The 26,208-nt window shown below is 45.7% G+C and overlaps 1 protein-coding gene across 1 annotated transcript; it reads right to left on the bottom strand.

Moving 5' to 3' along the window:
- Positions 1-8,740: 8,740 nt before the first annotated feature.
- slc6a11b (solute carrier family 6 member 11b) lies at positions 8,741-23,409 on the bottom strand. The gene is made up of 14 exons (XM_067235104.1): positions 23,185-23,409; positions 22,602-22,736; positions 22,359-22,499; positions 22,103-22,184; positions 20,588-20,720; positions 17,736-17,870; positions 14,818-14,921; positions 14,340-14,464; positions 13,767-13,879; positions 13,182-13,319; positions 11,975-12,077; positions 10,959-11,059; positions 10,492-10,662; positions 8,741-10,270 (listed from the first exon to the last, which is right to left on the bottom strand). Exons 1-14 carry the CDS (start codon positions 23,393-23,395, stop codon positions 10,124-10,126), a joined length of 1,839 nt encoding a protein of 612 aa, XP_067091205.1. The 5' UTR covers positions 23,396-23,409; the 3' UTR covers positions 8,741-10,123.
- Between the last annotated feature and the right edge of the window lie 2,799 nt (positions 23,410-26,208).

Here is a 26,208-nt window from a genome sequence, read left to right as displayed (position 1 = left end):
ATTTACACCTGCAATAGACAGTATTCTGGTCTACATCTACAACTTACTAAAGTAAGTTGTCAAGTACTGTATGAAGGCCACACATTCATATTAGTATGTTTCCCAAACCGTCTTTTACCCCAACCCTCTCATCAAGCCAGCCAGTGTACAGCGCATTCCTTTTCTCCCTCTAGATACAAGATGTGGCAGTAAACACAAGGAGGATGTAAGTCTTTAAGCCACATGGAAGCAGCTGCCTGTCTGGATTTCTCTGTGATCAATGACAAAAGAGGCCTCATCTTTCATCTCTCTCAATGATGGCAGCATGAACAATACACTAGCTGAATGATCAATACAGCAAGGTTCAGTGACTCCCTATAATAGTGGCTAATGTGTGAGGGACTCATTATAGAAGCTCCTCCTAAGCCTGTCTGCTGGGGCAGACCACGGTGAACACAATAAAGGAAGGAGCTTTCTCGCTTGGACTTGAACTGTAATATTAACAGAAAGTTTCACTTTTGTACTGATTTGTCACGGGAGTCACAACATCCCATCGTGCTGCATTCATAAGGTCGGAAATAGATGTGTCCCTAAAGCTCACAGAGGAGAAAAGAACCCCATCAAACAAGCAAAGCAAAATGGACAAGATCGCCCGCGGCATTCAGCCAGGACCAAATTATCTAGCTCTATATTATCTAGATTTAGTTGCCCATGTCGTACTAAGCCAAATAATCCAATCATTATCGCTGGGCACATCGTTATGTTAATGGTCTATTGCTGTTGATACACTATTAAGCATAAGGAACTTGGGTAATGTATTTGCACAGTATGTAGATTCATAGATTTCAGTGATATATTAACCGTGCACAGCCACAGGGAGAGGCAGAAAGAGAGAGAGAGAGAGAAAAAAAAGAAAAATCCATAAAATGCAATAATAAAAGCCATCTTGAGGCCTCCGAGGATCAGCTAATAACCTTCATTATTTTGATTTGATGGTGATAGGTGACTTCTGACATGACATAACCACTGATGTAGCACAGACGCCCCACGAGTCCCTCACTCTGTGATTCACTGTTTTGGAGAGGAGAGGGACAAAGAGAGAGAGAGAGAGAGAGAGAGAGAGAGAGAGAGAGAGAGAGACGGAGGAGGAGGAAAAAGAGAGACAGGGAAACGGGAGAGGGGAAAAGATGGGAAATGAGGTGGAAAATGAATCATTGGGGGAAGTAACGTTCCTTTCTCTCCGCGCTGTCATCCTGTGTCCTCTCATCACGGATCTAAAAACACGGGCAGTCCAACACACTGAAGGCCAGGAGGCCTCCAGCCTGACCTGGAGGCCAGGTGTCGGCGGAAGACACAGATCCCTTTCAATAGGATTGCTGTCGCCATAATTAGATAACGTCAACAGGGTTGTCACATTTCATATCGGTCTTCAGAGTGAGCCGATTCTCTCCACCGAATTATAGGCTTTAGTTGTTTCACTGAGCTTACCGGCTCACGTGAAGTCAGGCTCCCGATCAGAGCAGCATCAGACACCACTGACTGTATAACGTTCTTAGGCATCAGAAGGATGCAGAACTTTAATGTCCTTATGTCTCCACGTTAGATAGCGGTGGGAGGCTCTTGAGAACGCCACCTCACACCAGACCAGATAACACAGGGATTACAGACAGTGTGGGTGGACAATAGAAGCTGCAAATTCAGGTTTAGATCATCTTCCATATCCCAAAAGACAAGATTAATATTCGGAAGGAAAAAAATCCCTTTAAAAGTTTATTGGGGGTATTGACGTAATGTAACTTCATAATCGCATTAAGTTTCCAAGCCCACCATCAGGAAAGGACGACTTTACATGTACACTACTACAATGTGTGGCACATTCTAAAGAACTAGTTGGTTGGTCTACAGTGTTATGTAAGGGGTTAGAGTGACCTACAGTAGTATGTGGCTAAAACGCTACTGGAAGGTCAAACAAAGGGTATGGTTCCTGTGATCAATACAGTTCAACTTCTATTTCCTAAAAATCTTCCATTTCATATAGTTGTTCATCTTCCCGCCTCTGGTACTGAAACTCTGAGATACTAATCTGATTTCACACGTGAAAAAGGGAATGTGATGGAGTTAATCACTCAGTGAGATTATGCACAGCAAGTGGTTTTCAATACTGTCTGCAGGACTTAGAAAACACATTTCCGCAGATAGATTTTGGGTGGACTTTTAAGATCTTCAAAAAAAATGGATCATGTCATGCCTGACACTTTCTTACTTTCGTTGTTGAAGATGGGCTTATGATGTTGTGATAAATTGTGAACATTCACAGAGGGTGCGGCTCTATAAACTTGTATGGAACGTTCTGGTCACAACCATAAAATCCAAATCTCTTTGAAAATCCTAGCAAGCAAAGGAACATTAAAATGCTGACGGTGCCTTCCTTTAGTAGTAAAAACTTACGATGTTGTTATGATATGTAAAACACAAAGGGCTTGGTGTACTATAACTGTACAGTAGGTTCCTGTCCAAACCATAAAATCAAAATTCCTTTAAAAATTCTACTGAGTGAGGACAATCTAACTTTAAATAGCAGACACTTGTGTGCTATTTGTAAAAAAAAAAAAGAACTTGTAAAAAAAGAACTGATTACATTGTGAAGATCTTTCGAACATGACGAAGCACTGTACATGCTCTACACCAGCTCTGTGCTCTTGTTCTGTAGGTTATGGTTTCATAAAAATCAATTCTAGATCCCTTTAAACCCTCCAAGAGCAGTAAAACATTAAAATGCTAATGGTTTTCTTGCTGTTGATTTGATTGTAACCTTTCATCGGTTCCCTGATACTACACTACTGTGACAAAACTGGAGGTGTGCTAGTTTGGGGAGTCTCTCATCAACATGCGTGTCCAATCCCAGGAGCGGGCTGGGGTGTTTAACGCCCAGGGCCACTAAGCTGATATTGGTCTCCAGGGGCCTGGAGACTTGATCATATTGTTCACGGCCTCCTGCCTTCCACTGCTGCAGCCCTTTGGCATTCAGCTCTTGTGGCTGAAATGTGTAATATGGACATAGCCTCATTATCTACAGTAGATATTTTGTTTGTGTGAGAGACAGAAATAGAAGAGGGAGAGAGAGAGAGAGAGAGGGAGGGAGGGAGGGAGGGAGGGAGGGAGGGAGGGAGGGAGGGAGGGAGGGAGGGAGGGAGGGAGGGAGGGAGGGAGGGAGGGAGGGAGGGAGGGAGAGAGAGAGAGAGAGAGGGAGGGAGGGAGGGAGGGAGGGAGGGAGGGAGGGAGGGAGGGAGGGAGGGAGAGAGAGAGAGAGAGAGAGAGAGAGAGAGAGAGAGAGAGAGAGAGAGAGAGAGAGAGAGAGAGAGAGAGAGAGAGAGAGAGAGAGATGTGTAGTCCTTTCGGTTTGTGAAGTTCCATTTCGTATATAATTTAAGCGAATCGTCACATTTACATGCCCCGTCAAACAGCAACCTTTTCAGAGCACAAGATAAGAATAGTAAAAAATACCATGGCAATTTTTACTTATCAAGAGGAAACACACTCAAAGGTCACGTTTGACTGTTAACCTCAATTACCCCTTTTTTACAAGGTGCCCAAGAGGTCGTTGGCATGATGAAAAATGCAGTTTTTACATAGCAGTGGACCCTCTGGTGGTCAGGCAACATGAGTCATTGCTACCACCCCCACCCCCCCCCCTCTGTCACTCTTTCTAATCCTCTCTTTTTTGCATCTCTCCCAGGAGATTTTTAGAAAAGTCTTTCCCAGTCCTGTCGCATTTTCACTGCTCTTTGCTCCTTCCCACCTGACCTGACAAGACTGATGTCTGCAAACAAAATAATCAATTCCTCTCTTCCTGGGTGGTTGATGTGTAAATAGCCCTGGAGCACAATAATGCCACGCAGGAACAACGAATGAGACAACTGCAGCCCATCAGCTCCCAGGCTTCCCTAAGTTCTCACAGCTCCCTCCACACGAAGCCAGGGGCTGGAGAGGTAGCATAAGGCACCTTTCAACCACAGATAAGCATCTGAGTGGCAGAGACAATCAATCATGTGGTGAAATATCATTAAAGGATGGGTTCTAGATATAAAGGCCCGGGATAGGGGAGAGTTACTGCAACATCATCGTATTCCTCTCCGTTGCGGTGGCTTTAGCCCTGGCACCTGAATGGGACCATAAAGTCCATTAGAGCGAAGAGAGGTGCGATATGAGATAAATACAGGGTTGTCAAACGCGTGAACGTATTGAGTGCTGTGCGTCTCAGTCACAAAGGGTGTCAATCTGTTTTTGTGAGAAACACAAAGGGAAAAAAAAATCGAGATAAAAAGCTAAAATAATGAAATTCTAGGAATCAGGCTAGTAAAGGAGGATGAATAGTGAACACATCATTTGACAGTGAAAGTGTGACCGTATGGTAAGCCTGTTTTTCACACTGGCTGTGTGGTCCATAGATTACAGAGCAAAGAGAGTTCTCCTGTCTTTCATTTCAAGTGCCTTTGAAATGCTTATTATCAACCCGTATCAAGAACTAAGAACTGGCTCAACTTGACAGTGAAGGCAGCAGTTCTAATGGAGCTTTGTGAAATGCCAGCCTAAAAATACATTAGGTAACAATGATTTCTCGTGGAAGTCTGTGCTGTCAGCCCCTCGCGTGTGTGAGTGTGTACGTGTGTGTGTGTACGTGTGTGTGTTATAGCTGCTCCTCTGGGTGTGGTCTTATGGGTTGTGACAGGCCGAGCCTAAGCGAGGCGCTCCATTATGATAAGGAGGTGGAGGGGTCTCGCCCATGGCGCTGACAGTGTTGTGGCCACCACCGTTACAGAGCCATCCTGGGTGAGGACCGGACTCCGGGTCACACCAGGGCCCAAGACTTTTTGCTATTTATCTGAAGAAAAGGGGGGGGGGGCACTTGAATAATCTGGTCAGACAGAGAGAAATGAAATGGACGGCTTAAAGATGTCGCCAGGAAGCAAATGGAGCGTGTCTTGGGTGTTTTCGATTCTCCCAGGATGATTTTGGGTGTCTACCACAGCGACGTCAGTGTGGGTGTAGGACAGCGAGGCACCTGCCCTTCTGAATAAGAGGCATCCAAGGTCAGCACTGAATCAACAGAAATTACACAGCTGCCAAAGCCCATTACTCCACCTCGACAGTAAACAACCGTGCCTATCACCGTCAGTCACACATTCACACACGCATACTCACACACACACACACACACACATTTATATACACACGGACACACATACAAACGCATACACACACACACCCACACAAAGTGCCAAGAAGAAAACTCCCAAAAAATCAAACACGTTTTATAAATAGTGGATTAAATCCTTGACATTGCTTATTACAGAGCTGCTATCTTCCAACCAGGCTGAGTGTATAACCCCAACAGGGCATCTATTTGATAATCTGGCCAATGGATTATTATTGTATGATTACCGTAGACACCATACATCTGGTAGAGGGCAGTTTTCTTCTCTATGTTACGTAAGAGCAGACCTTCTATAATGAAAAAGGGATAACCGTGTATTTTTCTGCATTGGCAGCACAGGTCTATGTCAAATTTCATCATACTTATTTTAGCCTTCTGAATTTGACAGGCTTATCGAAAATCACACACCCACGACCTCAGTGAGATCAACAACCTACTCCTGAAGCCAAAAACACACATTGTCACAGTCTCTACCAGAGTGAGAGGATTCGAGGGCTTCTATTTTTAGGAGACAAAACGACCTTCCTTAGAATACCGTTTCCCCACTGAAAAGAGAAGGAATGTCATCCCTTCTATGGAATCCGAAGGTCTCTGCCCTTTGGCCAATTCCACAGAGTGGTGGTGGTCTCTGGGGAGTATCGGAGGCACTCAAGAGTGGCTAATATTATTACAATCATGGTTGTGGTGTTGTTCAGCTCCATTAAGGTCAGGACACGGGACTGGAGAGAAGCCTCGTGTATCCGGTGTGACTGGCTGATCATTGGATGCCTTGGCGATCATTCACATGTCCATGATTTTACAAAAATAATAATAAAAATTGAGTTTCCATTGACATAAAGCAATGTCGTATCTCATTTCATAAACAGGGCCAGCACACATCCTTTCTTTCATAATGGTTCCTATTTGTCATGATAATGCACTGCAGTGGAGGGCATAGAGAAATCCTGAGGGCCTTTTGCCTCTCTGACCCATGAACTAAGTACTCTGAGAGGGTGGCCAAGTCCCCAACCTCCCCACACTCCCTACCCCCACACCAGAGAGGCAGCTGGTCACCACTGGTGTCTAATGGGCCAATACATTCAGTCTTCCTCATATGCCACAGTGCTGACACGAGGACCGAGGGTTCAGATGAATGCATAATAGCTTTCGTTAACTGAAAATGAAAGGCAAAATAAACAGGCGACCAGAGAATTGACACAAAAGGCAATGCTGTAGACATACTGTAATTCAGTGTATACAAGCAGATGTGGGGGGGGAAGTGCTGAATTATATTCAGTCGGATGTCTCTTTTTTTTCGGGAATGTTATTAGACAAGTACGGTGCAAACCACTTTTTGAAAAGAGGCTTTCCATCCATTTCCAGTCTCGCAGGAACAATGGCGGCCCTCTTGACCTTCATATTCCTCTCCAGGTGCTCTCTCGCTAGTTCTCGAAACTATTTTCTTTCTTTAACCTCTTTCCATTACACCGTAGATTGCCTCCTCTGTCCCCCCTCTCCGGCATTCTACTGTTACTATAGAAACCAGACCAAGGAGAACATATGATAAGCTCCAGGCCAGCAGGAACCACACTGGAATGAGACGACAGCTAATCCCAGCCGTGTTTCACAGCATCCAAACATACATGCTCCTTAGATAGAACAATCCTGTGCAAATCCTACATAGAAACCATCGCTGATACCTTGAAACTGAGAGCTTGAATGCTGAGATATAGAGTGATATTGTCTACTTCAACAGACACATTGGATATAGGAGAATGAGTCGGCCAGTCCCTTGTAGAAGGCTAGATTAGATCAATTCAGGACTGAAGTGTTTTCGAACCATTTACTACCTATAACAACAGAGAGTGGTTTCTATAGCAACCTTGTGGGCCAGGTTCCACATTTCGCATGGCGGTGTGCGGTGTCTCATATTAGCGGTGTGCTGTATGTCCAGACGCTCTTTCATGCCAAACAGAATACATACAGGGAGTGTCACATGGCAACAGCATGGAAATTGGATTCTTTGATGTTGCCTTTTCCAGGCTCCTTCAGCCTCTTGTGTGGAATCTCCTTATCTCCTCTTCCTGCAGAAATGGTCGTTTTGATTCTGCTGCCCTCTGCTGCTATATTCAATAACTTAGATGGCACATTGGCTACTTGCAAACATGTATTGTGATGACATGTATGTCTCCAATATACTACGTACATTCAGTGTGAGATGTGAAATATCAATAATCGTTTTTGCTGTAACGTGACAGAGTAGAAGACTGTCTGTCATGATAAGATTAGAGCTGAATAATGATGATGTTAAATAGTAATTCTTCTGAAACAAGAAGGACGCCGTTTTTTTATTTTTTTCACAGAGCAAAAAACACTTTCTTCATCTGTCGATCTGGCCTGCGCTGAGTAACTGGAACCTCTATCTCCAAAGGCACTATCTCTGCAAATCCTGGCTTCCAACTCACTACACCTCATCTTTTTCTTTATCTCTCTGTCTCTATCTGTCTGTGTCTGTCTCTATCTACTGTCTATCTCGTTCTTTCTCTATCTCTCGTTCTCCCTTCCCAGTCTCTTTACTCGGGCTGGAGGGCTATCACACAACTCGGAGCCACGTCGGCCTGTGTGCGAGTCCACGACAGCCAGCGAGCCCCTCCTCCCTGGCCCCGAGCTGCCTCAGGCTCTCCTTATCAGCTATGCTAGCTGTCATTTGCGTTCTATTAGAGTTCATCCTAGCTGTGCCATCTCGCCAGCCTGAGTGCCCTGGCCAGTGCCCGTGCCTTCTCATTCTGCTTGCAAATGCCCGCCTCGCCCGCAGAGACTGGAGGCATGCATACATACATACGTTCCGCACAGACACGCACACAGACACACGCACACTGTCAAAAAGAGAAAAAAAGACTGAAATATATTTCTTCTGAATTGAGTTTCATTGTGCTGTTGGCATGCTGTAGTACAGTGTACCTCTAAAGCCAAAATAGGACCAAACCTTACCAGGGACCACAAGTCTGCACCCGTTTGATAGTAACAAGCAATACCATGGCTTTCATTTACCTCTGCCAAACTGCCAACGAGCGAGCATCTCTCTGCCACCATCTATACAGTTACATGAAGTCATGCAATCTGTATATTCTGTTTCCCTTGTGGAAAAAAAAGATCAGGTTTCAAAATCTAGGTTGCAATGGTCTTTGGGCCAATCCGAGATTTGGGGTGGCCTCATGTTGTGTGTGTCTATATTAGTTCTGTCCTGAAGCGCAGCTCACTTGCATGTGATTCCCTAACTATGCTGTGCCTTCCTTTTTTTCTACCCCAGGGTAGAGGCTGCTTCGGCTGGAAATGTTGAGGGCAGCGGCAGCCAGCGGCGTTGATAATAGCTGATGCAACTACAAAGCAGATTTATTTTATGTCATCTATTGGATCAGCGCGAGATTCTGCCTCCGAGCCAAGAAACGAGCTTTTTTGGAGCGTGACAGAGAAAAGTGTTACACACTTTGTCCAAGTAATGTCCATGAAAAGTCAGAGGCTTCGCTTCTTCAATTTCCAATATTTTATTTTTAAAAATGAGTAAGCAGACGGTTCTTGTGCTCCGTGAATACCAACATCAGTGTAAAACAGTTCATAATAGTTCCACACTTTCCTAATACGTCTAGCACGATTGGATGAGCGGTATATCAAAATTCTTCAATGATACAAGAATCTTTAAAAAAAAGCATTTTTAACACTTTTGTTTTCATCTCATGAAATAGACCAAAAAAAATCTCTAAAAAGGGATGTCAAAATATACATCAATTTCGAAATGTTAAACAGGCTATTTAAATGCACAGATTTACTGGCACAAACTGGAGAGTGGCAGTGAGGAGATCGAGAGCTGGAGGGGACCGTGCGCGTGTGTGGTGACGGCTTCACTCTGTAAAAGACAGGGCCATGATGCCTGCTGATTGGATGAGCCGCTAGGGGTGGAGATAGTTAGGATGAGACCAGCTCACTCTGCCCAGACCACAGCCACCTGACTCCAAGCACCCAGCTCCTGGCATCCTCCTCACAGGCGACCCATCACTGGCCCCCCGCTACCCCGGGAGGGGCAGCATGGACCACAGGCCAGAAAACAAGCCTAATCAGAACTAGCATCCGGGAACGCTGGTCACAGCTGCACGAGCCCTTGGTTAGTGACAGAACGCTAGTGTATTCTGACAAGAAACCAGGACGGAGGAAGGAGAGACGGACCAGAAGTAAAGGCTGAGGAGGATAAGGGACACGGAGGATTCAGAGGCGCTCGTTGGGAGGTCCACCTCTCCTCACAGCTGAAGCAGATGAGAAAACGGACGTCGTCACATCTGTCACTCCGGATCAGACTCTGAGTCATTGCTGTGAAATGACGCAGATCCACATCTTCCAAGAGGACTCTGAGGAGGCAGGGTGAAGCTTTGAAACTCGGCCCGCAAGTTCAAGTTATTTGTAGGAGCACTGAGCCTGTGACCAGGCATGCAACAACACACTGCCCTCCAGCCTCCTCAAGGGTCCTCTCTCAGCACACAGTCCTACTCCAGGTCACCCCCAAACTGCTACAGATTAGATAGATATACAGTGCGTACCTAGTACCTAAAATGTAGAGTACAGCACATTGCCAAGCCAAGTACAGAATCGATGTTTACAGCACATGACACATTGGCATTGTTCTAGAGGTACAGCAAACACTAGCATAACACTTATCGACGTGATAACACAGCTTCTTCAGTCATCAGTATAGAGTTTTAAATATTAATGCAGAGAATGAACAGTTTTAGTCACAAGGTTAACATAAAAATGAAGGTGTTATCATAGTTTGTGCAAACCAAAGCAACACTACAATCAGGTGATAGCTTTTCCTTTTTTTTTTACAAGAAACACTGGAGTCATTTATCTTCCATTTTGTGGTGGTGGTTTGTAGACCGTGACGGCTCGCTCAGTGCCTGATTAAAAATGTGTCTCCTTTTCCGTGACGGTTGATATCTTCCCATCAGCCTTCAGTTTTGCGTCGTTGATGGCGTAGGGGCTGGTGACTCCTGCTAGCTTGCCTCGCATCTTCAGGTCAGGGCTGGGGGTGGTCAGCTTCTTTATCCTCTGTTGGGGCAGAGACAGGCGGTCGCAACAACATAACAACGCAACGTATGTTGTCCTTTCTACATGCACTATTCGCGTGTCATACTAATAATGACATGAAAGCATTTGCTGAATGAATACAGTACAATGTGTGATGTTTCGGCAACGAAGCAAAGCGTCTCCTGAGCTACAGAGCACGGGAGCAGTGCAGGTGGGCAGTGATGTCGTCTCCCTGGTCGTACCTCAGTGAAGGTGCCTTCGGTCTTCCAGACCTGCACGATGATGCCCAGTGGGATGCAGACCATGGATGACATGGCCATCATCCACCCGATACCGTAGCCCCAGTCTGGGTAGGTGTACACGTTGTTGTACTTCAGGGGCTTGTACTTGATCAGGAAGAAGAGGAAGGTCGCCTACAGACAAACAGGAAGGGTTAGGGTTACACTTGGGAAGGTCGCCTACAGACAAACAGGAAGGGTTAGGGTTACACTTGGGAAGGTCGCCTACAGACAAACAGGAAGGGTTAGGGTTACACTTGGGGGTTGGATTGCTGCATGGTAGTGTCGGGAGGACACTTCAGAGTAATACGATAAAAACAAAACATGATGACATTGAAACAACAGTTTGTATCAATGCATCTTTCTCTCATGCGGTCATCTGTGCTAGATGTTGTTCCCGTTGTGGTAGTTGTTATTCATGGTCCACTCACAGCACAGATGCCTGGGGTCAGAATCATCCAGCACCACTTAATGAAGAACACAGGCTTGTAGCCAATCATATCCTCAATGTTCATGTAGAACCTGTCACTTCCTGAAACGAAACATGCCAGGTGGTCAAACACATGATATCAGTGGGTTAGTCATTCCCACCCTTAAACATGAAAGCAAGGTAAATATCACAATGCCGCAGAAGCCCAAATGTACCATGTGACCGAGCGAATGATGACACCGTGTGCTAGCTACTCCAAGGCCTGCCTATGACACAGCAGTGTGTACTGTACCTACAGTGTGTACTGTACCTACAGTGTGTACTATACCTACAGTGTGTACTGTACCTACAGTGTGTACTATACCTACAGTGTGTACTGTACCTACAGTGTGGGACTGTAAGTGTGTGCTGGAGGTGCATCTCCAGCAGGGGGCACAGGTGTAATAATAATTTGTCAGGAGTTATTAGTAGACAGGGTAAGGTACTGCAAATCCATGGCTGATGCAGCTCCCACACTATAGTACAGGGGGATAGCAGTGGGAGAAGTGTAGGATTTTCTATGTGCTAACGCTAACGCTAATCACAATCAGTAGATCAACTATTGCCCTATCCTTTGTTCATGTATTCTATCTTGTTCACTCCTATATGCTGTACGTGTTCTTTTTGTAGCCTACAGTATATTGTATACTGATGACGGTCATGGGTCGGCCTGAGAATACTACTGAACATCTGTTGGCTGTCTGTTATCTTTGTTTTGCTCCAGGGACTGCGATTTCCATTTCCATCCCTCTGAGAGAGAAACGTCGCTACGACCTCCGAGTGTATTAACGGGTCATCGTTCTCGTCGAGGCGCGCGTCAAATCTCTCTCCAGTCAGCTGGTTGTTCAATACTTCCAACCCCATACCCTGAACCGACCGCCCCTTCGTCCCAGTGGAGATGGACGACCCTTCCTCCCACATAGCTCATTAGAACAACCCATTCTAAGATAACGAGCTGCTCGATAGATATTTACTTACCGTAGACCCAGCCAATACATATGCACTCAAAGATGGCCACAAACAGCAAGCACATCCCGCTGGCCGCGTAGGAGTCAAACAGCTGGAAGACATACATACCACCCTGGCAAGACATGAGAGGGGATCCTGGTTACTGTGACTAGACATCAGCCAACACATCCACATCAACCCCTTCATCCCCCCTCCATCATCCCCAGGGCTGGCTAACACAAAGCTCTACGAGGAGCCCCGCCTGGCCAGTTGACTGAAGGGTTTAATCACGGGTGAGACGTGTAATTAGGAAATCCAAGGTCAGCTAAATCGGTCTGTCTGCCCGGTTGCTGGGTTATAATACCTTCCTGGGAATGGTAGGACTTCCATAGGTGGACCAGCCTTAGTTACGGGCTGCTGAACCAAAGGAAGCCTCTGGAAGTCTCAAATCTGAACACTGGGATTCAGGAAGCGGTTTGCTCCATGACAACATTTCACCGTCAGCTCCGTGGGAGATTTATTCATGATGGACCATTCCGTGGAGAAATTCCACCGGAACAAGCTTTCAGAGGGTTCAGCAGGGAGACAGCCTTTTCGGCCGATGTGAAGCAGCATCCTGTCCTATTAATACACCTTCCTGATAGGACTTAAAAGCCCACTCTGCAAGAGCACCAAGCGGGGCACCGGTAGTCCTACTGTACTTCTACAGTGGCAAGTGTGGTTGTTTCAGGAAGTATGGAATAACCAGTCCATGTGTAAAGAACGAAGCATTAGACGTGCTTCATAGGGTCCAGGTTAGCCACTCCAATACCACTCAGTAGTGTTTACTACTAGCAGAGCAGTATGATGACCCCTTTCGCGTTCCTTTTAGGAAACTTTGGCATGGCTTTTTTACATTTACATTTACATTTAGTCATTTAGCAGACGCTCTTATCCAGAGCGACTTACAGTCAGTACAGGGACATTCCCCCGAGGCATGTAGGGTGAAGTGCCTTGCCCAAGGACACAACGTCAGTTGGCACGGCCGGGAATCGAACTGGCAACCTTCGGATTACTAGTCCGATTCCCTCACCGCTCAGCCACCTGACTTTTTATGACAGAGTGTCAATATTTGGCTCAAAAAACAGACTATGACTATGACTATGGACCCTAAGCAGATGTTGACCGATGCTACACGATAGGGTTAGTGTCAGATGGAGAGATACAGTCGATAGATGGTAAGGAATCCCGGAGGTACCTCTGTAAGCATGATGAGTCCGACGAAGAAGGAAGCGATAGACATGCCCAGGATGAGCAGCTCTCGGCGGTAGCCCCTCCTGAAGGTTTCGGGGTACATGTCCACGACCGCAGTCACCAGGCTCTCCACGCACACAAACTACAGCAACACACACACAGCTTGTTGAAAAATCGACAGAAATCACAATATCCTTTCCCATTATGTGCTGAGTTAGGTCAAGAAGTCGGAACAAACCATCTTGTTAACCCCTCAGTCTCAACCCCGTCTTATAACTTTGTATTAACTTAGCACATACTTTTATCCAATGAAGAGTACAGGAAAGGGATCTGAACCTGCAGCTTCCTGATCTGTGGTCAAATGCTCTACCACTGAGCCGATCCCATTCCATCCCTCCCTGAGTGGCGGGACTGTCCTTACCTGGCTGTCCAGGAGGGACTGTCCTTACCTGGCTGTCCAGGAGGGACTGTCCTTACCTGGCTGTCCAGGAGGGACTGTCCTTACCTGGCTGTCCAGGAGGGACTGTCCTTACCTGGCTGTCCAGGAGGGACTGTCCTTACCTGGCTGTCCAGGAGGGACTGTCCTTACCTGGCTGTCCAGGCCCAGGAAGATAAGCATCATGAAGAAGAGACAGGCCCACAGAGGAGACAACGGCATCATGGTCACAGCCTTAGGATAGGCTATGAAGGCCAGGCCTGGGCCTGTTGGACACACACAAAGCTTAACCTAGCGAAGGCTCTGTTTCACCAGCTTACATCACAGCAATCAACATTTGATATGTAGGGGGTGCTTGGTGTTGCTTAGACAAGGCTTCACGCAAAGACATATCGAGGGGGAAAGGTCGGAAACAGACACACTTCGACTCGACACAATCAGAATTCTCTTCAGCACAAAAACAGCAGGCTGAATATCAGCAGGCATATCCTGTCTGCAATGTCAGCAGGCATATCCTGTCTGCAATATCAGTAGGCGTGTCCTGTGTGAAACAAAGTATTCAACTCTTAACTCTGCCATGCATAGCCCTGCTACATTATGCATGTCCCAGGTGAATAAGTGATACGGTGGAGTTGTAGCCGGCTAAGAGCTTCAACGCGGGAAGTTACGTAACAGTCATTCTATTGGGTTCTCCCGTCTAATGGATGGAAGGGCTGCGATTCTCACCCGATTCTGCCACCGCCTCAATGGGCACCCCCTGTTCATAGGCCATGAAGCCCAGGACAGAGAAGATGGCAAAGCCGGCCACGAAGCTGGTCCCGCTGTTCAGACAGCACAGCATCAAACAGTCCCTGAGGGAGTAGAGAGAGGAGGCCGAGTTACCGGCTAAGGTCTGTCATTGATCGCTTCACCCCTGCTAGTTTGTACAGCTCATAATGATGATGATTTAGTGGACTCTTTTATCCAAAGGGATGTCCAGAGGGGGATTTGAACCTGAGACCTCTAGCTCTGTATTCAGATGCTCTACCACTGAGCTTAGTTACACAGCTTTTTTGTTTTTTTGTTTCTCCACTCAGAGAAAGAAAATGTGGGGTCACTGTGATGAAGTGTCATCGGCAGCTGGATATGGACTCTGGCGTCCAGCAGGATTAGCACAAGCCCAAACCCACAAGCTAGGCTACATGGGAGAGGTTCTGCAGCTCACCGGTAGCAGTTGTTGTTGTAGGCGTTGTAGCTCCCCAGGGCAGTCAGACAGCCCAGACAGATGGCATAGGAGAAGAAGATCTGGGTCCCGGCATCCACCCAGACCTGCAGGATACACCACAAACACACACACACACACACACATACACAGGCATACACACACACACACACACACACATACACACGCATCGATGAGACGAGTCACGTTCACACTGGGCCAAAGGACAAAGTTCTAGGTCTGAGATGCTTGAGATGTTCTTGGTTCAGCTTCTCCCTAGCAGCGTTTTTCCTGGTTTCAGCTCGACCATCGGACCCCATCCCAGATCTACTCATGCAGACAGCTAAATCATGCATGCCTTTACATCATCTTGACAGTAGAATGGCTTCCAATCTGTAAATTGTGCACAGAAGAATCAACTCTGCGTGACCCGGCTTCCCACGTGGTACTCAAGGGACTGTTCCAGACTATTTGGACTGCATATCAAATTGATTATACTGTATTACGCAAGTACAGTAACACATCCGGCAACGCTTTACATCAAGATTACATTTACTACCACATAAGTACATAGCAACACATATAGTAAAAACATATGGGGTACATCATATTATGGTTGTGGAGTGCTCTCTCCAAACAAACTTCGGGCTCAAAGCTCACCTCCTCTTCCCTCTCTCAGAGGATACACTATTCAATCTGTAGGTACACAGTAATTGCTATGTGATTGAAGTGTTGGCGGTATAGGTTATAACAACAGTGTAAGAAGTGTAAGTATGGGGGAGGGGTGGAAGGGGGATAAGCGTCATTTGTGAAACCCCCAAAATGTGCACACCCAACATCTCCCAAGTTACAATTGTGTAGTAATTTAAACTGCAAAAATGTATTGACGACGTATCCGTTCCTATGTAACTACAGTGTCGTTACAGTAGGTATTAATATGTGATTACACCGTAGTTAATGTAACCTTAATGTAAAGTGTTGCCACACAACTTACAGTAACTGTAGTGTTACATTTGAATCACTCTGGTAACACACTACATTCCCAAACTGTCAGCTGACAGGAGGGGATGCAGTACTGTCCAGCACACATTTTAATATCAGTGACAAAACATTTTATAACAAGTGCGAAGAAAGCCCTGGAGCAGGATCTAGCGAGCAGGCACAAAGGTGAATTTGTGTTTAATGCAGCGTACTTTTTAGAAAACACTCCCACATAACCATTGAGGCACTAATCTCATTTACTTGGGAAACAATCGACAACTCACGGTTTTCTCTCCCCTCAGAGAGTTTCCAGGGAAACTCCTGTGACCGCACAAACACAAACCCATCTCCCTCTCCAAGAACATCCTTTCTATGGCGATGTGCCTTAATGTTCCTTTCATTTCACACACGACTGCAGCCGATGCCTTTCGCTTGGCTCGGAGTGAACGTTAGCGAAGAAGAAGGCCCAGGTCCAGACATCGCCTGTTGATGTTGTGTCTAATTTGGATGGCCTGTTTGGTCATGTTGAGACAGCAGGATGCAACCTCAATCCAACTTCTTTCTTTGAAATATAAAACATGTATTCTTTCATTTAACTGTCTTCGGCCCCCACACAATCTACAAGGTCTCGCGTTTGTTCTTTTTTCTTCCTCCGTAGTCAGGCCCAGAGTACCAGGGATATACGTTCACACCCGCCAATAGAGGCCTACAGTAAGGTAGGGGAGGAGAGGTCTGAGGTGGAGAGTCCAGCCCCAGCAGTGGGGGAGGAGGGCAGGGTTGCGGGTCGGAGGGCACAGGGACCAGGAATGCACGAAGAGAAAGAAGGTGGCGGAGGAAGAGGACGGGGCGAGGAAGGGCGAGCAAGGAGCCAATAGTTTGTAAAGGAGGGAGGGATGGAGGGAGGGAATAGTGATGGAGGGAGAGCTGGATGGAGTGAGGGAGGGCGAGGGAAGCAGGCCAGAGGCAGTGGTGGATGAGGTTGGGAGGGGGGGGGGGGGGGTTGATGAAAGGAGGTAGAGTGAGAGAGGGTGGGTGGGTGACACACAACAGTCCACAGAAGCTGGGGAACAGACCCCTGATTGTCTCCCCAACAGCTTATTCCACATTGGTGTCAGAGCAATGTCTCCCTCTGCCTAACAGTCACTCTTTATCTCTCTCTCTCTTTTGTTCTCTTTCTCTCACTTTTCACTCTGTTTCCTCCTATCTGTCTCTCTCTCCGCTTTTCTTGGCACTGTTTTTGAAAACTTTCTCCATTACCTCTCCATTTATCCTCTCCTTCAGTCAAGCTTGGAGGTGCCTTTTTAAGCAGAATATTATGCCATTTTTTAAGAAAAGAAAAACACAGACTTCCACTAGCACGTAATCGATAATGAATCAAAAATTGTCAAGGTGTCAGCATGGAGCCTGGTTTGATTTGTCTACGACACACACAGTAATCCGTCCACTCGGCGCATCTCATTGCTTGGATATTTAATACCAGCTAAGCGTGCCAAACAGCCAGATTTTTGTACATCAGTAACAGACCGCCTGAACGTGTGACATCATCCTTTCCATGGCGGCATGACACCTCCAAATGCTGGCATCGGATCAACGGTGTTGCCTAGCGACCTCGGAGGTCTGCTGCCTCGGGATCAGTTGGATGACAGCGCACGCTCTTTCAAGACCAGGCCTGCTTGCTCATCTCTCACACGGGCGTCATCCCCGCCTCATCCCCACCTCATCCCCGCCTCAACCCCGCCTCATCCTCTGCACCCCCTGCCCTCCGCCAGCCAACCATCTGCTCCTTCTGTCAGCCAACGGGCTTCCTCACACCCATCTACAAACCTGGCCAGTCTGGTCACCATCCTCCTCCTCCCACTCTGAGGGTCTACTAGGACAGACAGGCAGGCCGAGCCAACGGGCCCCTCAAGGTCATCCCAGCGCTCCGCACGGCAGCTTACCTGGGGGTCGGAGAGGCGGGAGATGTCGGGGTAGAGGTAGAACTTGATCCCTTCAGACGCGCCTGGCAGCGTCACCCCTCGGATGAGCAGGATGAGCAGCATGGCGTAGGGGAAGGTAGCGGTCACGTACACCACCTGCACACAGGGAGAACACGTCACTGTACCTTTACCTGTACCTCTACCTGGATCGCTGCTCTGACAATTGTACTAACACACCACTATGTATTTGTATTTCAACTACCGATGGTCAAACTGTCGTATGAAATGTGAAAACTCCTCTTGGCATCTGGATCCAGGCTACAGTATGCATTTTTTGGACCGCAGCCATTTTCTTGGGCTTACATGTTGCTGGTTTGACCTACTGGAACTTGAGAGTGATGCTGACATGAATTTGCCAGGAAATGATTTTTATTAAGACACGTTTAGTAGTGGTGGCCTGGGGGCCTGTCTTTGTTCATAAGAAGCACGGAAGGGGTTACAGGAGTGATCAGTCTGAATCGCTGACAAGTGGCCAGGTTTCAGTTCTGAAAAGCCTAATTGAAAGCAGATTGAATCGTTTACTCTCTCGGGGAAGGAAGAAGTAGTGAGCTGTAAGCCAGAGGTTTGTCTGGAGAGAGCGCTCTTGCAGAACACAACCATGTCACCAAGAGAGAGGACTAAAATAGAATTGTGTGGCTGTTCCTGTGTCCAGGCTTGTCAGCATGATGTTCACTGTCTGGATCATCAGCAGTCCTCCACACACCAGTCTGCCAGACCAGAATCCTCTGGGATATGGGGGAAATGTTTCTCTCAAACACAGAATTAGTCAGAAGCCCAGACTAGCTGTCTGAATGCAGTAGTAAAACGCTTGCTCTTTAAATACTGTCAGAATGACTCCTTCACACAGTGGTATATGGCCCACTTCAGCTATCTCTCACAGCAGCTAAAACATTCTGATTGAGCTATGAAAGGTCCTCATAAATTAGCATTTTGAGGTCCTTTCAGTCCCAAGAACAAAACGTCTCTTGGGGGTAGTGGCTGTAAGTCCCTGTTGCATTGGCATCAAGTCAAGACCAATTGAGGACAAGACAGAGTCTGGATTGAACAGGCTTCAGGCCAGGGCTCCCCCAAGGCGGGCGGAGCCCAGTTGAGTGACGTTGGCAGTGTGGGAAAATGTGCAGCACACCACCATCCAATTACTAGGAGCCTCTCAGGTGACCCTTCTCATTCTACTGTACTTTCAACAGCAGCTCCATGAATGAAGTAAAAAAAAAAAAGAGGCCTGGCTTGTCGTACAACAAATACCTGGTGTCCGCTCAAGTACTTTCAAGATGGTGAAAGCTTGTTAATTGAACCACCCCAATACAATTGATACTAACGACTATGGTGAAGAACCTGTCAGGCTTTTTAAAAGGGTACTGTTGCCAAGGTAGTAAACAGTCCATTTTTGTCCACAGAATATTCTGTTTCATTTGACTCAGTTCACCGACCATAACAAGAAACCAACACAATCGACTTCCGGGAAAAAACTTTTTCAAGTCAACACTGACAAGAGTAACTGAAATTGAATAAACCCTAAACTAAGCTCCTTTAATCCTACCATGGCCTACAGTGTGAGAGTGGGAACCATTGCTTTCTCTTTGATTCAGATATCCCTCAATTAGTCTAATAAAACGATTACACATCCAAGGCTATGGTTATCCCTCTCGCACCCCAACAGCCCAGACTCCGGCTTTCCCCTCAGTTGCATGCACAAGGTTTCAGGACAAGGAAAAGGCCGACGATTCATCTCCCCATGCAACTCGCAACACTCGCAAACTCCCCTCCAGCTCACCACAGGACAAAGTTGAACCCTCCTGAATTTGACTGATCAAACTCCCCGACCATAAATCTCACGCCAGCTTATGAGAATCTCTTGCAAACAGGCCCACAAAAGCAAACAGCTTAGCAAATGGCCTGAATGCTCTGTGCTGTGTATAGGGGTGAGACGGAGAAGAAAAGCATCTGGCTAACAGCAGTAATTCCTCCTAGCGGGGTAGAGAGAGAGGCTGGAGTGGGAACTCTGCATGCTCCTCATGATCGCTCTGCTTTCCTCCAGTGAATGCAGAAATCAATCTTGGACTGGCTGCTAAAGCCTTGCCATGAAGGAGCATTCTTCCCTGTTGCTTCATGTCCGAACAAAAGCCACTTCAGGAGATATAGGCATCTCTGCCTAATTCTTTTCGCCCGGATCTGTACAATGTGAGCCCATTAATTTTTCTTCACACATCTCTCTTCCTTTCTCTCCCTGCTCATTCTGGCTCATTGAATCTGTAAGACGTTCTTAAAGACTGCTAAGCGAGAAGCATCCAGAGGGGAAGACTAGCGACAGAGCACTGGCTGCTGGCAGAGGGTCCGGGGACACTCGAAAGAGAAGGATTCTGGGTAGAAAGCAGATGGAGAGGATAACCAGGGGCCCCTTTTGTGTTCCTGAACACAGAAAGAACACACCGAGCTCGCTTTAAGGTTGTTTGGAGAATAAGAAGTGTTTGAACTGAAACACTGTCAATGTCGCGTTGGTTTTGTCCCCTACGCTACGCTTTGTCTTTACACATATACACACACACTTCCCCTCAGCATCGTACCCAACGTGGCTGTAAAACATATCAGAGCCACCTATGTTACCAGAGAGACACCTAGGTATGTAGATACAAAATTAGCTTTTTAACATTTCCTATACATTTTTGAGCCAGAAGAGTAGTACATATTTTTATAGAGCTAGCTTGGCAGTTGGCTTTAAAAAGTTTGCAAAAAAAAGGGATTATTGTGATGACTTTTATTGAACTGGATGAGTAATCAGGTGCATGTAATATCCAAATAAATTGTGTTATTACCTTTCCTGTTGATTTTGGGCCTTTCCATATGCAGAAGTAGCATATAAACCAGGCCAGAGCCAGGCATAGGGCAAGTTCCCAGCGCAACTTCCCAATGTGCTCAATCCCACTAGATATGTTGAGAACTCTGCGCCTGTTGGGCGAAACATGTCATATCAAAACACCATTACTTCCCCCATGACAACAGAGTCTTCACAGGGAAACGCTTGAACCTAATTAGCTTCCATGACTTCTCACTAATCGAAGGACCAGGCAACAGCATGAGACGAGACGAGAACCCAGAACAACTTGCCACAAAAGTCCCCCCAATGCTCCATACTCCATTGATAATTTATGACATGTTCTTGGGTGTGTTCCTCAGTCTGGGCAAGGCCAGCTATTCCTTTTACTAGTGGACAGCGTAGAGAGGAAGAGCTATTATCCAGGCCAGTGCTGCTGGGGCTCTGCCTTGAAGCAGCTGAGTCTGGGCCAGAACCACACATCCTCACAGAATATCAAGCACCGGTGTACGGCCCTAAGGGACGTTAATAATATTCCAGACTTGTTATTCCAGAACCTGTCAACTTGTCGTACCAGTGCGTACTTAGGTTAGGGTTGGCCTTGCAGTTTTGTACTACGCTAGGGAAATCTGAGAAGGTAGGGCAAATCGACATGAACGCTGGCTCAAGTAAACCGGGCCAGAGACACTGGTTGATGTGAAGGAACCCATATTTACTCTTCTGCAGTAGGGTGAATTTGGGTAATCTGGGACATTGGGTAATGTGGGACACCTAAACTCCAGAGCGTTTTCTTACCTGCTATGACAATGTCTAGTCCACAGAACTTTGACTCTAGGTTTAGCATGGATGTTATGTGACTGAAATCACAAAACGTGATTGGTGTGGTGACACAGAAAGGGTCAGGGCACTAGTTAATCAGGAAGCTCCGAATTCACCCTACATCAAGTCTACTGAAAGATCAAAACACTGCCATGTAAGCAATAGCTTGTTATTGTACAGTTTGTAAACTGTATTGATGGATACTACGATATAAAATGAATTCCGCCTTCGTTATCTAATTTGATAGCCTATTTATAGATACTGTACAGTAGTAGCATGAATAAGATACAGTACAGCAAATGAGTGTTTGGCATCAATTTTAGGACTGGTCAGTTATTGTTGCCAGAATCATGGTGATGCTCTAGTAGGCATTTCCTTCATGCCTGTCTTTGGCAGTGATACAGGATCTGCACAACATAACACGCTGACTTCACCACATTTGTGTCCACTACATCTCTGGCTGTGCAACTGCCCTTCTGCAGCATGTAGACACAGATCACTGAAAAGGGACGACAAATTGTCCGGGTTGGTTTATTAGCAGGGTTAAGGTTGGGCAAAGCGCTTTTCAGTAAGGTGGGCTGGTTTGACCACAAACTTTTGCCGAGCCAGTAAGACAACCGTACACCATAGATTTGCTCAGTCATAGAGACTTGTTCGGTCATACAGTAACTACAGTTTACAAGAAATATGCACTTACTCCCAGAACTCAATCACTGGTGATGTAGCATTGGGGTTGGTGAAGTTGGTGCTATTTGCTCCATGGAAATCAACACAGTTTTCTATGTAAACAAAGGTGGACAAACGTTATCAAGAGGATATACCGAAGAATAATTTGCCCATGGGACCATGTTCACTAACACTACCAGCTATTACCAAGATCAGATAGTGTCATTGAAGTGTGTTTCAAATGGTACAGTAAGACTGCACCTTTAAAGTGAAACCATGCCACTCACCTGTGTTCCACTCATGGCCACATGCTGCCCAAGGCAGCTCGGTTGTAAAGCAGTTGAAAAGGTAGAAGATAGCCCACGCCAATATGACCACATAATACACATTTAGATGTGCTTCAATGACTTGAGTTGCGTATCCAATACCTGAGAAAACGGATGTGAGATGGTGAAATGGGGGGTGATGCTTGGACAGCACCTCTAATCATGCACTCATTCAACAAGGAGAATCAAAGCGTGCGGCGTTACCCTCAAAAAGTGGACACACTTTCCTCCAGCATGTGATGCCTCCTTCGCTGGTGAACTGACCCAGCGCCGTCTCCAAGAAGAATACGGGAATGCCACAGCACACGAAGAAGATGACATAGGGCACGAAGAAAGCACCTGGCAAAGAGACAGAAACAACCAGTTGAATCCTCACTTCCCCGTCTGAGTCCCACTCAGTTGAGCATTCGTTCAGTCTAAGTTCCACTTATTAGAGTTCAGTCTCCTTAAATCTTTTTTTTTTTAATGGAGAATTCAAATTCATTCTGTGTGAGATCCTGCACTCCATTGGCATTCTCCTACTCTGCTACTTCTGTGATAGTACAAGGTTTGATAGTCTGGAGCTGTATTACAGGAGACAGGTAGAAAAGGTTGCAAGGTTGATAAAGCTACCGTCCAACCAGTGTTACTGTAGCCATGGTGCTGTGGTGGTAGTTGGTGGTGTTGGAGGTGGTTTTGGAGTGGCTGTGCTGTAGTACACAGTTACCAAGGAAGTGTTGGAAATACAGCAGGTGAGGTGTTGCTGCACCCCATGATATCAAAATCGAATTCTGTCAGAACATCTTACCTCCTCCATTTTTATAACACAGGTAGGGAAACCTCCACACATTTCCAAGTCCAATGATCTCTCCAGCGACAGACAGGAAAAACTCGATCTTGTTATTCCAGTGACCTCTCTCGTTCACCTCCGACTTGCTGCTCACCACGGCGGAAGCCTCTGGATCCAGGGCGTCCTCCGGTTTTCCATTTATAATGGGAATTGTCTTTTCGGCTGTCATGACGTTTTAACAGCCTGAAACAAATGGATCACACACCTCTGGTTAAGATTATAGCCAAAGCCAATACCATGCAGAATGCTCATTAGCATTTCTTGAATAGCAGGGTGTTTCATTCATCATTAAACCTCTAAAGATTGGAACTGAGAGACCATCTCAGGCAGTTGATTAAAGGAAATGCAAATGGTTGTATTGTTATTAGACAGTAAGAGAAAAAAAGAGTCCAGAGTAGACAGATTCTGTCAACAAACATGTTAGTGTTACTGCTTGTTAACTCAAGTCTACAGTAGATGTCATAGACACACACTATGGTAGACAAATGCACTTGTTGATCATGAAAGTGCTCACTTACAAAGTCAACTAGCAGAGCACCTCTAGAAACACCTGAGGTGCTAGACCTAAAACTAAACTATTCTGATGAAGAGAAACACAACATCTAGTAGAAATCTAGATTCTAGTCCAACACAGTGAAAATGTGATTAAGACCTACTCACCAATGTGGTTGTACTGTAAACCTGTTTGGCTCACGCGATGATTATCCGCACTTGGCTTTACAAGACAAGGGATGATTAAGCCTAACCCGGCGCGAGAGAAGAAAAAAAGACAATTCTATTCGCCGTTGAATGTGGTTGTTTTGTTTGTCTCTCGCTATATAAAGGAAGCTCCCAGAGGAGGTGATGCTATCTCGCACAAGGCAATAGATAACATGCAACTGACTGCCCTGCCACAGTCTCCGCAATCTGATCACAACCACCTCTCATTGGAAAACAGCCATGTGGTAGCCAACTACCTCGCATCTTGCAATGTCATTTACCATACGCTACACAGTACAGAAGACGGAGACGCAGAAAGAGTGAACGAGGTGGCCAATACTGTAGATCTGATAAAGCTCATATCAAAACTGCATCAAATATTTTAGACTCGCTAGATTCTGTGAGTCTTTTGCCACATTTATTAACCCAGGGTATAGTTTTACATCTGCCACACCCGCAATTAAAATAATATTGAAAACATGCCGAATAACAAATAATAAATAAAATAAAAAGACACATTTAAAATCTAAAGAACAACCCAGATATATAACTGCACGACATACTAGTCTATGATGTCGTAAGCAGCTGTATTTCTCACATAAAGAACAGTAAGTTAAAACTTAGGTTAGGCTACCATACTTTTCTAAAAATTTGCTGAAGTCTCGTAGCATAATGAAGACTGCAACTATACTCACCTGTAAATAAATGCTTTATGAATCAGATTTCCTTAACACATTTTGAAGTTGAAATAGTATTTGTGTTTTACCTTATGCCAGGGGTCTGTAGAAGGTCCGGCTTAATCTTCAAAGAACAGAACTGGACCGTTGATTTATGAATTGATGTCACTGGTCTCGTTTCTTTTGTGGTCTCTTTGTAGGCACTTGGGCTCTGGGGGTTCTGCATACAGCATACCAAAACAAACCTTTCATGCCTTTGAAAAGTCACACTACACTCATTGGAGTGACTGATATCTCAAACTCCTAACAACTTTTTTTCACAGAGATGATGTATGAGCAACTTAATCATAATGTCTAATAACTTCATGCTGTTGCTGTACAAAGGTGTGTTATGACTTAATGACTTTTTACAATTGTTCATAGAGTAGTTAATCATGCAGTTTCCTAACTGGGCAGACTGAATGCAATGGGAACTCCCAGGGGTGGTGAATGAGTGTCCTGCTCTGTAAACATCTCCTCACATAAGGGTCAGTAGTCATTAGAAGTTAAAGGAAGTGTTCTGCATGAGAAGTATGGCCACCAGAGTCGCTGGCAGGCACTCACTGAACCTCTGTCACTAACACAAGCCTCTATTATTTCTTATAGTAACATTTTACACTCCTACAAATCTTAACTATTTCCATCCTATAATACCGTAGTTTAGGGGTTAACATTTCTTTCTTTAATGCACCTTAAGTGTCATTGTGTCATTAAGGTGAAAATATATGATTTTGTATCATTTAAGTTCCTGCAATAAGTCAACTTTGTATTTTGTCAAAGACAAACCTGGATAAAATCGATGCAAATCTACCAATGGCAGGTACACGTTGTTGCTTTGTTGTCAAGCTGGTGTTTTGGGCTCATGACACATTCCAAGCAGACACGGGTGGTGTTCTGAGAATCTACAACACCTGTTAGCATGACAGTAAAGGTCTTCTTCCTCTTCCGCTGTGTTCCCATTGGCTGCTGGATGCCTGAGGGAGAGAGCCTCATCGCTGTCCAGTCAGGATGCTAGACTGAAGCGTTGCTAGGATACCTGTCATCACTCTTTTACGAGGTACTCGAGAAGGAGGTTTTGGGGCAGAGTGTGTTGTCTCTGCATGTCTTCACAGATTATCACTCATTTATAAATATTACAGCTCACAACATTTCTGTACCAGATTTGAAGTTAAACAGCATATCAGTGTTTGATGTATTACTGCATAAAAGGCATTCATCACTGATTTCTGTTAGTTATGGGATTGTAGGTTAAAACCATGTTTATAGTGCTTCACCTTTTTCAAGTTAAAGTTATCACATGACAATTACAATCCACTTGCAGTGAGAATTAAAACAATACCCCTTTTCGTATGAAACTCATGTTATCAATTATTATCAACATAGAGCCCAGGAAAGAAGAGGAAAGAGTTGTTGTAAACAGATTCAATAATTCTCACCCCGCATTCTCTTATGCATAGTGTATGAAACCAGCAGCTGAACTTGATGAAGATGTCAGTCAACTGGCTGACACGACTTTCAATTTGTCCCTCTAAATCAACGAGACATCTTCCAGAACAATCAAGCATCG

The sequence above is a fragment of the Osmerus mordax genome, chromosome 1, assembly GCF_038355195.1.
Source record: "Osmerus mordax isolate fOsmMor3 chromosome 1, fOsmMor3.pri, whole genome shotgun sequence".
NCBI classification, from domain to species: Eukaryota; Metazoa; Chordata; class Actinopteri; order Osmeriformes; family Osmeridae; genus Osmerus; species Osmerus mordax.
This window is presented reverse-complemented; position numbering and strand designations above follow the sequence as displayed.

Bases quoted from the DNA above. Each gene is read 5' to 3' on its own strand.
- slc6a11b (XM_067235104.1), bottom strand. From the start codon at position 23,395: ATGACAGCCGAAAAGACAATTCCCATTATAAATGGAAAACCGGAGGAC. The intron at 13,880-14,339 runs GTGAGAATCGCA...TGTGTCCAACAG, and splicing joins TGAGGCGGTGGCAGAATCGG to GCCCAGGCCTGGCCTTCATA. The intron at 11,060-11,974 runs GTAAGTAAATAT...GTTTCGTTTCAG, and splicing joins ATGTATTGGCTGGGTCTACG to GAAGTGACAGGTTCTACATG.